Raw genomic sequence first — 14,097 nt, forward strand, 5'->3', positions numbered from 1 at the left:
TAAATACCTTGTTTTAAATGACAAATGGTCACTTTAGAAATAAGTCAAAAGTTATTTTAAATTCTGCACTCAAGTTACATAATTTAACTATATGTTATCAAATGTGTTCTCTGACGTGTGCATTTATTTTGAATGCGGAAACCGGAAGTTTCATGTGTACTAAATCCAGCTAGCTTTCCGCTAGCTTAAACATCCCTAAAACTACGGGGGAAATGTCAAATAAGTTTAAAAAAGAACATATTCGAGATGTAATATATGATATCTTCACTTTCCACGCCTTTGTGTCTCATTCGCTTCCTGTCGCGTTTTAAACAGTTTAAGTGCCAACAAACGCGACTTTTCTTCTTCGAGGTTTATTATTACCGCATAAAAAGTTTCAAAACACAAATTCAACAAAAACAAACAAACTAAACTGAACTTAAAAAAAAAGAAAAAGTTCGTCACAGTTTAAACGGTCGCGCGCATGCGCAGCAGAAGGAGGCGGCGCGGAGGAGGAGCGCCGCCGCTCTGCCGCTCCGCCTGCCGCGCTACAAGTGTTCAAGTCCCGCGCAGCACTTCCTCCCTCCGACGGTGCCCCGGCTCAACTTGTTATAAAGCATTAAAATGTACCGGTACTTCGGAGAGACCCTCGCCCGGGGAGCGGGCCGCGTCCTGGGCTCGGGGGGCTCCGCCGCTCCCGCCGCGTCGCTGCTGCGGCACCGCGGCTACAGCCAGGCCGTGGACCGGGACGACGACCCGAACTTCTTCGCCATGGTGGAGGGCTTCTTCGACCGCGGCGCCGCCATGGTGGAGGACCAGCTGGTGGAGAGCCTGAAGACCCGCGAGAGCGCCGAGCAGAAGAGGAAGCGGGTCCGCGGCATCCTGCGGGTCATCAAGCCGTGCAACCACGTGCTGAGCGTCTGCTTCCCCATCCGGAAGGACTCCGGGGACTGGGAGGTGGTGGAGGGGTACCGGGCCCAGCACAGCCAGCACCGGACCCCCTGCAAGGGAGGTACACGTACACACACACACACACACACACACACACACACACACATATATATATATATATATATATATATATTATATATATATATATATATATATATATATATATTATATATTATATAGGGGTACTGGGCCCAGTACAGCCAGCACCTGACCTCCTGACCCTCACCTCCCCTGCAAGGGAGGTGAGGGTCTACATAATAAAAATATATATATATAGTTATTTACTCACTCACCATAAAAGTGTGTGTGTGTGTGTGTGTGTGTGTGTGTGTGTGTGTGTGTGTGTGTGTGTGTGTGTGTGTGTGTGTGTGTGTGTGTTACAGCTCTGTTACAGCTCTGTTCATGTTTAACGAGGTTTCCTCCCCGGGTAGGAATGCAGACAGTCCAGGTGTGTGTGTGTGTGTGTGTGTGTGTGTGTGTGTGTGTGTGTGTGTGTGTGTATTGAGTAATGTTTGTTCTGAGGTGAGTGTCCAGCAGGTGATTGGTTCAGCTCTCTGTTGTAGTTCAGTAGGGCTGCAACTAACGATTATTAAAAAAATGTTTTTATCAAAAAAGCGTTCATTTCCAACCCTTTATTCAAAAACAGAAGTGACAGTGCAAAACATCTTCAGAAAGCACAAACAGGTTGCTCCTTGAACATCCCTGAGCTGTTAATTAAAACAACAAAATGGACCAACACTAAAAACATACACATGTATGCTTTACATCTGCCAAATATGAGCCCTTTTTACTGTAATTGATCCCTCCAGAGGCTGCATTTACATACCCTGCTTTATCAATATGTATGAAATACTGGACAGAGGGAAGCTGTACTGCTCCATATAGAGCGTCCTCTTCCTTAAACTCGTTCATTCTGGGTCTCTTATGACCACGACGTCACGTTGTTGGCTAAGCCCAACTACGTGATTTGCTTCATTCTACTTTGAGTAAAAAAAAAAAAAAACCTTCACCAGATCCTCCGGTGTGCCGGTTTAACGTTAACGAGTGACTGAACTGAACCAGACCGGGGGGTGACGGCATGTTTCACCACGTTACGTTTTTTTACAAGCAAGACTGAACTGTAACGGAACATAACGTAACTTTAACGACAATACACAACCAAACACGTTAGCTAACGCGATAGCAAGCTGACTAGCTTCCATTAAAAACTAGTTTGAGGAACATGAAGACGCTGATTGGCCAAGACTCGTCTTGTCAAAGATCTTCTATTTTTGAGAAGATCACAACCTCAGCTTTTCTCGTGTCTCACTCCAATCTCAGAAACGCTGGCCGGCCAGTTGCTCTGCTCCGCTCTTTTTTTTCTTCTCCGCGACTTATTGCCCGGCGTAATAATCGCGCGACACAACGAATCGATAAGGAAATTCGTTGCCAACACTTTTGATAATCGATTTTTATCGAGTCGTTGTTGCAGCCCTATAGTTCAGTGTCTCTGGACTTCTTCCTTTCACCGGTTCTGGTCTGAGAGACTCCAATAATAATAATAAATAATACACTAATAATAATACACCAATAATACACTAATAATGCAATAATAAATAATACACTAATAATAAATAATACACAATAATACAATAATAAATAATACACTAATAATAAATAATACAATAATAATAAATAATACAATAATAATAAATAATACAATAATAATAATAATACACCAATAATAATATATAATACACCCATAATCTAGTCCAGGACCTGGTCCCTCTAGTCCTCCTGGTCCCCGTTTTCTCTTCGGGTCTCCAGAGAGTTTAGTTTGAAGGTCAGCCAAGGTCACGTTTCTGTGGGGATTTAAGGAGCTGAGCCGGACTAGAAAGACCTGAGACCTGGTCCAGGTCCTGGTATCCAGGTCTCCAGGTCCTGGTCTCCAGGTCTCAGGACTCCAGGTCCTGGTCTCCATGTCTCAGGACTCCAGGTCCTGGTCTTCAGGTCTCAGGACTCCTGGTCCTCAGGTCTCAGGACTCCAGGTCCTGGTCTCCATGTCTCAGGACTCCAGGTCCTGGTCTTCAGGTCTCAGGACTCCTGGTCCTCAGGTCTCAGGACTCCAGGTCCTGGTCTCCAGGTCTCAGGCCTCCAGGTCCTGGTCTCCAGGTCTCAGGCCTCCAGGTCCTGGTCTTCAGGTCTCAGGTCTCAGGACTCCAGGTCCTGGTCTCCAGGTCTCAGGCCTCCAGGTCCTGGTCTTCAGGTCTCAGGTCTCAGGACTCCAGGTCCTGGTCTCCAGGTCTTCAGGTCTTCAGGTCCAGGTCTCACTGATGTGTTTGTGTGTTTCAGGGATCCGTTACAGTAACGACGTCTCTGTAGACGAGGTGAAAGCTCTGGCTTCACTCATGACCTACAAGTGTGCTGTAGTAGGTGAGGAGACACACACACACACACACACACACACACACACCACGTGTGTGTGTGTGTGTGGTCTCATGGTACTCCGGTGTGTTCCAGATGTGCCGTTTGGTGGAGCCAAAGCCGGAGTGAAGATCAACCCCAGGAACTACTCTGTAAGTTTAAACTACTCAGTAAATCCGACCATTTTCTCGCTGCTCGTTTATAATAATTCTAATAATTTTGGGTCCAGATCAGATTTAATTGAACTTCCTGTCTTGAGTCTCGTTGTCTGGTTTCCTGTCGTATTTCACATCGCGTGCTCAATGTTCTGTTTTCTTCGTGAGACGTTCAGAAGTTAGCTTAGCATAAAGACTGTAAGCGGAGGGGACTGCTAGCATGGCTCTGTGATCGTACTGGTGTGCTGTGTCCAGGACAACGAGCTGGAGAAGATCACCAGGAGGTTCACCATCGAGCTCGCCAAGAAGGGCTTCATCGGTGAGGACACATGCCCACCGCTCACTTCATACATGCCAGAGCTGAATAATGAATAAAAGGTTGTTGTCATCATAATAATAATAATAATAATAATAATAATAATAATGTGTCTCTGCAGGACCTGGTATCGATGTTCCTGCTCCCGACATGAGCACCGGGGAGAGGGAGATGTCCTGGATCGCAGACACCTACGCCACCACGCTGGGCCACAACGTGAGTGAAGGGGCGGAGCCTAACGTGGGACCCACTGCAGGCTCCGCCCCCTTTAGAAGCCTACAGAAAGCCCCCGCTGGTGTTTTCATTCCCTCTCTGCAGGCTGCAGGCAGCGTTCCCAACAGGCTCCGCCCCCTTTAGAAGCCTACAGAAAGCCCCCGCTGGTGTTTTCATTCCCTCTCTGCCTCCTCTTCAGGACATCAACGCTCACGCCTGCGTCACCGGGAAGCCCATCAGCCAGGGCGGGATCCACGGCCGCATCTCCGCCACCGGCCGAGGGGTTTTCCACGGCATCGAGAACTTCATCAACGAGGCGGCCTACATGAGCCTGGTGGGCATGTGCCCCGGCTTCCAGGACAAGACCTTCGTCATCCAGGTAGAGCCTCTCACAGCTGTTATACATGTTTTGTACAACATATACATAACATATTATATAGTATGATACAGTGGCGGGCCGTGGATTTTCTACGTGTGCCTTCAGTGCCGTCTGAGTCATAGTCTCGATCAGCTGTTTATATAATATATCTATTATACATAATGTATGTATGTATGTATATATATATATATATATATATATATATATATATATATATATATATATATATATATATATATATATATATATATATATATATATATATATATATATATATTATACTCACCTAAAGGATTATTAGGAACATCTGTTCAATTCCTCATTAATGCAATTATCTAATCAACCAATCACATGGCAGTTGCTTCAATGCATTTAGGGGTGTGGTCCTGGTCAAGACAATCTCCTGAACTCCAAACTGAAAAATGTCAGAATGGGAAAGAAAGGTGATTTAAGCAATTTTGAGCGTGGCATGGTTGTTGGTGCCAGACGGGCCGGTCTGAGTATTTCACAATCTGCTCAGTTACTGGGATTTTCACGCACAACCATTTCTAGGGTTTACAAAGAATGGTGTGAAAAGGGAAACACATCCAGTATGCGGCAGTCCTGTGGGCGAAAATGCCTTGTTGATGCTAGAGGTCAGAGGAGAATGGGCCGACTGATTCAAGCTGATAGAAGAGCAACTTGTTACAACCGAGGTATGCAGCAAAGCATTTGTGGAGCCACAACACGCACAACCTTGAGGCGGACGGGCTCCAACAGCAGAAGACCCCACCGGGTACCACTCATCTCCACTACCAATAGGAACAAGAGGCTACAATTTGCAAGAGCTCACCACAATTGGACAGTTGAAGACTGGAAAAATGTTGCCTGGTCTGATGAGTCTCGATTTCTGTTGAGACATTCAGATGGTAGAGTCAGAATTTGGCGTAAACAGAATGAGAACATGGATCCATCATGCCTTGTTACCACTGTGCAGGCTGGTGGTGTAATGGTGTGGGGATGTTTTCTTGCCACACTTTAGGCCCCATAGTGCCAATTGGGCATGGTTTAAATGCCACGGCCTACCTGAGCATTGTTTCTGACCATGTCCATCCCTTTATGGCCACCATGTACCCATCCTCTGATGGCTACTTCCAGCAGGATAATGCACCATGTCACAAAGCTCCAATCATTTCTAATTGGTTTCTTGAACATGACAATGAGTTCACTGTACTAAAATGGCCCCACAGTCACCAGATCTCAACCCAATAGAGCATCTTTGGGATGTGGTGGAACGGGAGCTTCGTGCCCTGGATGTGCATCCCACAAATCTCCATCAACTGCAAGATGCTGTCCTATCAATATGGGCCAACATTTCTAAAGAATGCTTTCAGCACCTTGTTGAGTCAATGCCACGTAGAATTTAGGCAGTTCTGAAGGCGAAAGGGGGTCAAACACAGTATTAGTATGGTGTTCCTAATAATCCTTTAGGTGAGTGTATGTATATATCTCTCTCTCTCTCTCTCTCTCTCTCTCTCTCTCTCTCTCTCTCTCTCTCTATCTCTCTCTGGGTGGAATAGCCCATGCAGGGTTTATTGTGACCGGTTTACTGTGCCCTCTGTTGTGTCTGCAGGGTTTCGGTAACGTGGGTCTTCACACCATGCGTTACCTTCATCGTTCAGGGGCCAAGTGCGTCGGGATTGGAGAAATGGACGGAAGCATCTGGAACCCCAGCGGCATCAACCCTAAAGAGCTGGAGGACTACAAACTGGTCAGTACTGGTGATGCAGTAACACACAGGACTACAAACATGTCGGTACTGGTGATGCAGTAACACACAGGACTACAAACATGTCGGTACTGGTGATGCAGTAACACACGCAGTAGTAAAACCAAAGGACCAGTCCGCCACCTGCTGGACTCCCCGTGTTACTCCAGTGGAGTCTCATACAGACGGTTGCGTTGTCGGCTGTAATGATGATGTGAAGCAGCGTCTGTAACTCTGTACTCATCAACAACATCTCAACCCTCCTCCAGGAGCACGGGACCATCGTCGGGTTCCCGAACTCAACGCCGTACGAGGGAAGCATCCTGGAGGCCGACTGCGACATCCTGATCCCAGCGGCCAGCGAGAAGCAGCTGACCAAGAGCAACGCTCACAAGATCAAGGCCAAGGTGACGATCAATGCCTGATCACCTGGTCCATACCTGATCACCTGGTCCATACCTGATCACCTGGTCCATACCTGATCACCTGGTCCATACCTGATCACCTGGTCCATACCTGATCACCAGCTGTCCTCTCTCTGTCTGATTATAACGGAAAAATGTGAAAAGTCTTTATTTTGCTGTTTTTGACATCATGCATCAGGAGACTGACCTGGTGCCTGTGGTCCTGTTTTCCCATCATGCCTCAGTAAACTCACCTAGTGTCTGGTTCTCTCAGATCATCGCTGAAGGAGCGAACGGTCCGACGACGCCTGAAGCCGACCGCATCTTCCTGGAGAGAAACATCATGGTGATCCCGGTCAGTGGACTAGTTCTTCTTCTGCTGCCTCGCACCGACAGCGCTGCGCACGCGTCGCTAGCGCGAGTCGCTGGCGCGAGTCCGCTAGCGCGAGTCCGCTAGCGCGAGTCCGCTAGCGCGAGTCCGCTAGCGCAAGTCCGCTAGCGCAAGTCCGCTAGCGCGCGTTTACCAACTTTATTTTATATATACATACACACTCGCGCAATTAATTCCCAACGCTTTTGGTGTGAACGCAGCGTTAGGCGGAGTTCTCCTTCTGTTAAGGTGGAATGCACTTCTTAAGGTGGAATACACTTCTTGTATTCTGTTTACTCAACTAGGTTTCTCTCCTTCATGTCTCCTCTTCCTTATTCCCTTTCTTTGTTTCCTCTTTTCATTCCTCTACCTGTCTCCTTGTCTCCTCTCCTCTAGGACATGTACCTGAATGCTGGAGGTGTGACGGTGTCGTACTTCGAGTGGTTGAAGAATCTGAACCACGTCAGTTACGGTCGACTCACCTTCAAATACGAGCGGGACTCAAACTACCACCTGCTGAGTGAGTGATCTACCGATCGCTCTACCGATCGCTCGAGTGATCTATGGATCGTTCTAGTGATTGCTCTATTGGTCGACACAGAGAGGACGATGGAGCTTTGTTAGCCTTCCTCCCCCTCATCTTCCTCCCCCTCATCTTCCTGCCCCTCATCTTCCTCCCCCTCATCTTCCTGCCCCTCATCTTCCTCCCCCTCATCTTCCTCCCCCTCATCTTCCTGCCCCTCATCTTCCTGCCCCTCATCTTCCTCCCCCTCATCTTCCTCCCCCTCATCTTCCTCCCCCTCATCTTCCTGCCCCTCATCTTCCTCCCCCTCATCTTCCTGCCCCTCATCTTCCTCCCCTCTCTCTCTCAGTGTCTGTTCAGGAGAGTCTAGAGAGGAAGTTTGGTAAACATGGCGGTGCCATCCCCATCGTCCCCACCTCCGAGTTCCAGGCCAGAGTCGCTGTGAGTACTGGCATAGTAGTACTACCACTACTAGTAGTACTACTACTACCACGTTTTCTTCTGTGGTGTTCTTAACGTGTGTTTTGGTTTCAGGGAGCGTCTGAGAAGGACATCGTCCACTCAGGACTCGCCTTCACCATGGAGCGCTCTGCCAGGGTAACACACACACACATATACACACACACACACATATACACACACGAATACACACACACACGAATACACACACACACACGAATACACACACACATATACACATATACACACACACACATATACACACACACACACACATATACACACACACACACACATATACACACACACACACACATATACACACACGAATACACACATACACACACACACACGAATACACACACACCCACGAACACACACACATACACACACATAAATACACACATACACCCACGAACACACACATACACACACGAACACACACATACACACATATACACACACACACGAATACACACATACACACATACACGCATACACACATACACACACACACACATACATACATACATACACACACACACACACACACACACACACACACACACATTTACCCAGTGGAGGCCGTCAGGGCCTGTAAGTCTTCTCTGCTGACCTAAACAGAATCACAAAGTTATATCTATTTTATAATGTAATTGTTTTTCACTAATGCCCTACATGTATTATAATATGTTTCCCTATCAGCTTGTGTTCTCATGTCACAGCTCCTGTCTTCCTCTGTTGCTCTGCTTCAGGCCTCTGGCACGACTCGGCTTGGGAGCTGCTTAACGGCATCTCATCCAATCACATTTCACCTCTCTTTCTCTGTGGAAGAGTAGCCTGGTTAAAATACATGGAACAGCTTCTAGAGGGTCTGGACGTGTGATTGGTTACAGGGCCCACGTGACCATTAGCATGGCTGTGATTGGTTACAGGGCCCACGTGACCATTAGCATGGCTGTGATTGGTTACAGGGCCCACGTGACCATTAGCATGGCTGTGATTGGTTACAGGGCCCACGTGACCATTAGCATGGCTGTGATTGGTTACAGGGCCCACGTGACCATTAGCATGGCTGTGATTGGTCAGTGAACCTAGAACCTAGAACCTCAGGGTTTACTGATGACTCTTTCCCACAGAGGGTTACGGAGGTTATGTGCGTCTGTTGAGTGAAATGCTGGTTGTGTTACTGTTTTTTACATTTGCAGTCGTATTTAATCTCCTCCCTCCTCGTCTCCTTGTCTCCTTGTCTCCTCGTCTCCTCCTCCCTCTCATGCAGCAAATCATGCGAACAGCCAACAAGTATAATCTTGGTCTGGACCTTCGGACGGCGGCGTACGTCAACGCCATCGAGAAAGTCTTCCAGGTGTACAACGAGGCCGGGCTCACCTTCACATAGAGCTGTCTGTCTGCCCCTCTGTCTGTCCCTCTGTCTGCCCCTCTGTCTGCCCCTCTGTCTCTCTGTCTGCCCCTCTGTCTCTCTGTCTGTCTCTCTGTCTGTCTGTCTGTCTGCCCCTCTGTCTGCCCCTCTGTCTCTCTGTCTGCCCCTCTGTCTCTCTGTCTGTCCCTCTGTCTCTCTGTCTGTCTCTCTGTCTGTCTCTCTGTCCCTCTGCTGTCTGTCTGTCCCTCTGTCTCTCTGTCTGCCCCTCTGTCTGTCTGTCTGTCTGCCCCTCTGTCTGCCCCTCTGTCTCTCTGTCTGCCCCTCTGTCTCTCTGTCTGTCCCTCTGTCTCTCTGTCTGTCTCTCTGTCTGTCTCTCTGTCCCTCTGCTGTCTGTCCCTCTCTCTCTTTGCCTGTCTCTCTCTCTTCCTGTCTGTCCTCTTCCCCTCTGGAGGATTTCTTCAACACAAAGTTCAGCGTTTACAGTTTTCTGAATGAATCTCTGTGTTTCTCATTGTGTTCATCCCTTCTTCATCTTCTTCTTCATCTTCATCATCTCGTCTGTTTACCTTCTTCTTCCTCTTCCTCTGGTTCCTCAGCTTTATCCGTGTTGTTTAAGTGCTTCCTCCTAAATGAATATCCAACATATCTCAACGTATAAAAGCCTTAAAGCCTTAAAGCCTGCGACGCTGATGTCATCGATCAGCTGATTATTGATCCGGTTCATACTTTATTGATTTATCTTGTGAATAAATCGGTTTAAAGGCGTCCACATACTTCTGGCCACGAAGTGAGTCTTCATGTTCCTCGTTTCCTCTTCGCTTGGTGCGGTTTACGTCCTCAGGACTTCAGGGTCACGCAAAGGTCACGTTTACTATTCAAGGGTCTCGTTAACCCAGTGGTTCTCAAACTGTCTCTGTCACGCCCCACTTTGGAGTTAAATGTTCGCGCCCCACCAACATGGTAACAAAATGGTCCAACCTTTTGTGACTCCATCCGTGCTTTTTCAAATACAGGAATAAAGAAAATGTAAATCCCTTTCAAGTAAACCAGATCGCTCCATCAGACAAAAAGTAATGATGTGCAATCACTGTGTTAGAACAATACAAATAAAGTTCTATCTGTGCAAAAAATCACTAACATTTGGCAAAAAGATTCCCTATTGTCGCTGAAATAACCTGTTTTACACTGAATATATGTTCAAGATAATAACAATAAGGTTCAGCCTGTGAGACGGAATGAGGGAGATGAGCATCAGCTTGTCAGTGAGCTGCTTTCCTCTACACATCTTTATAAACAGGGTTGTAGATTCTATACGGCTCTCAATTAATGCTCAATGTTGAGCTGAGATCTGTTTTCTGTTTTGAGAGACAACAGCAGGAAAGACCTCAGATCTCATGGAGGCTTTTAGCAAAACAGCAAGAATCAGTGATGAGTAACCGGTTAACGTAACTAAACATCTACATGAAGTACAGCATGTATTTATTAATGACGGGTTATGTCTGTGTACTTTGTACTATGTAAAGTTATCATGTTCATGAGAGCTCGTCCTGAAACCACAAGGTACCGGTTCATCTCATAGTTTCATGTTGACGTGTCCTTGACGTGCCCTTGACGTGCCCTTGACGTGCCCTTGACGTGCCCTTGACGTGCCCTTGACGTGTCCTTGACGTGCCCTTGACGTGCCCTTGACGTGTCCTTGACGTGTCCTTGACGTGTCCTTGACGTGTCCTTGATAAGACATGAAGCCCCAGAGCTTCACTGCTCCTTCATGACTAAGGATGGGAAATAAAGACTGAGGGAATAATAAAAGATGTTTGTTTTTTTAAGAATCTGCATCTCCCCCCTGCGCCCCACCTGTAATGCCTCCGCGCCCCACTAGAGGGTCGCGCCCCACAGTTTGAGAACCACTGCGTTAATTGAAGGGCCTCGTTATTAAAGGTTTATTAAAGGGTCATGTTATTAAAGGGTCATGTTATTAAAGGGTCTCGTTTATTAACGGGTTTAACTTGATCCGTTATCTTCTCATGTTCATAAATGAAGACGCTTCAGAATCAAAGTTCAAAGAGAGAAACTGTTGCTCCAGGAAGTGAAAGGTGATTGTTTCACGTCCTCTTCGTCTCTTTTGGGGACAGCGATTGTTTACCATCGTCATCATCGGTTGATATCCAGGGGAACGCTTCAGGTCATAAATTAGATTGTTAACTTAAAGAGAATCGTAACCATAGTGACGAATGTCACGCTGTTACATTAGAAATATATATTTTATTTGAAAGCTTTACTTTGTATAATATTTAATATTCTCATCTGATGTCCCTGTGGAGTTGTTGTTGTTTACTGTCACGACAGGGATTATTTTGTCTCCGTCGGCTCTGAGAGAAAAACGCTTTGGATTCTGGGTAACGGAGTTTTGGGTCTTTTTGTTCAAATGTTACAGCAAAAATAAAGTTAAAAACATAAGTTCACATGTTAAAGTGTTTTCATTTATTATCGATCGAAAGTTTTGTTTTTGAAGTTGACAAGAATCATCAATTAAAACATATAAATATATATAATATATATATTATGTTTGTATATTTTGTATATATGTGTATATTTGATATATACATGTGTATCTATATTTTATAGATACGTGTGTGTGTGTATATATATGTGTGTGTGTGTGTGTGTGTGTGTGTGTGTGTATATATATATATATATATATATACACACACATCTATATTTTATAGATGTGTATAGACATATATGTGTGTGTATATACATATGTGTGTGTATATATATATATACACATATATGTGTGTATATTGTATAGATGTGTGTGTATATATATATATATATATATATATATATATATATATATATATATATATATATATATACACACATCTATAAAATATACACATCTAGAAAATATACAGATATATATACACATCTAGAAAATATATATATATATATATATATATATGTATGTGTATATTTTATACATGTATACATACTTATCATTGCTTTTTGTTTCTGAAACGTTGGAAGAACTACTGAAGTAAAAGTAAGTGAATATGTTTATTAATAATCTTTAATCTTCTCATCATTATGACTGAAGTATTCAAATTAATAAATCATGCTTTTCACGTATTTCATAATCATGACTAATAATGGGTATTTCTGTTTTCAGCAACATTTCATCCTTTAACTATTTTCTTGACGTCACTGATACTGTCCTTTTATTAAAGAGGATTTAAACAACTTTTATTAAACAATTTCACCAGTTTTAAACTTGCATATTCTTTTATGGTAATTCATAAATAATTAACAATATTGAATGTATAAATATCAGTATGTTCTTTTTATTTTATCTTCTAATTATACTCATAATTTAATGTAGTAAACTATTCATAACAATAATGGATAAGTAATGTTTGCGTAACGGTGGGCGTGGCCCTGTCGCGCGTCCACCAATCAGCGCGCTGTATTTGCCACGTGGCCCCGGAATTCCCCTCGAGCTCTGGGGCTTTCCGCTCTGACTGAGCTTCCGGTTGAGAGGGCTGCTTTACAAAATAAAAGCGCTTATTTACTGATCAAGACGACAGAACAAAACTGAAACCTTTTTAAAGACAAAAGTTAATATCAGACAAATAATAATTGTCCATAATATTTACTTAAATGTCGCCAAAATCTTTCTTTCTGCTTTTCTTTTTTCTTTTTGCATCCTGTCCAAATAAATTGTACTAATTAATCATAGCTTCATTATAAGGTTAGAAGTTAACATTCAAAAGGCTTAAATAAAGACACTAAATCTTGAAATTAATCAAAATTTAAAAAATTACTTTAAAAAACAGAATAAAAATGTTCATGTGTTTAGTTCAAAAATATACTTTTAATTTACAGCCACATATTTCATTGAAGTATGTTTCATTGTAAAAGTACAATAGGCAACAGCAATAAGAACTCAAAATGTCAGACTAAAACTATTTTTTTGAAAGTAGCTTAAATAGATGTAACATTATTTTGAAAAGCCGCAGCAGGAAGTGACCTCAGGTGTGCTGTTGTGACTTTTCCTCCTGTCTGAGTTCACCGTCTTCAGCCAGCGGACCGCGAGCTGCTGCAGGTAAACTCACCTTCACTCTGCCGCTGCGATAACTCATCATAACGGATCATAACCGATCACAACCGATCATAACTGATCATAACTGATCATAACTGATCCATAACCGATCACACCCGAGCATACCCGATGCAGACTCGTGGACGTCAGACGGAAACATCGCATCAACTCTTTCCGAGTTAAAGACCCTAAAGCAAAAAGAGTAAGTTTAGTCTCGATGTTAAAATATTGATCTCAAGTTTATTGATCAGCTGTTTATTGGCTCTTTATTCTGCTTCACTCTTTACTCGAGTTTATTGTGACGAAACAGCTGCAATCAGAAAGAAAAGATCAACACGACCTTTATTTATTGTATCATATATATATATATATATATATATATATATATATATATATATATATATATATATATATATATATATATATACTGGATTATGTTTAATGTTCATAATGTTTAATGTTCATAATGCTTAATGTTCATAATGTTTAATGTTCATAATGTTTAATGTTCATAATGCTTAATGTTCATAATGTTTAATGTTCATAATGTTTAATGTTCATAATGCTTAATGTTCATAATGCTTAATGTTCATAATGCTTAATGTTCATAATGTTTAATGTTCATAATGCTTAATGTTCATAATGCTTAATGTTCATAATGCTTAATGTTCATAATGTTTAATGTTTGGTTTGAGGAGGATCCCTTGTTCTCGTGTTC

General features: G+C 43.8%; 2 protein-coding genes across 2 annotated transcripts in view; one reads left to right on the plus strand and one right to left on the minus strand.

Moving 5' to 3' along the window:
- LOC306746939 (uncharacterized protein) overlaps positions 1 to 14,097 on the minus strand; it is a 387,486-nt gene that overhangs the window by 272,985 nt on the left and 100,404 nt on the right. The gene's annotated exons all lie outside the window — the stretch shown is intronic.
- Positions 604 to 11,737, plus strand: LOC306746944 (glutamate dehydrogenase, mitochondrial-like; the record flags this gene model as incomplete). The annotated part of the gene is made up of 13 exons (XM_079229932.1): positions 604 to 991; positions 3,262 to 3,342; positions 3,430 to 3,485; positions 3,744 to 3,807; positions 3,926 to 4,020; positions 4,217 to 4,396; positions 6,009 to 6,146; positions 6,413 to 6,550; positions 6,822 to 6,902; positions 7,314 to 7,437; positions 7,790 to 7,881; positions 7,975 to 8,037; positions 9,179 to 11,737. 13 exons carry the CDS (start codon positions 604 to 606, stop codon positions 9,296 to 9,298), a joined length of 1,620 nt encoding a protein of 539 aa, XP_079086058.1. The 3' UTR covers positions 9,299 to 11,737.

Source organism: Taurulus bubalis (assembly GCF_910589615.1).
Source record: "Taurulus bubalis genome assembly, chromosome: 14".
NCBI classification, from domain to species: Eukaryota; Metazoa; Chordata; class Actinopteri; order Perciformes; family Cottidae; genus Taurulus; species Taurulus bubalis.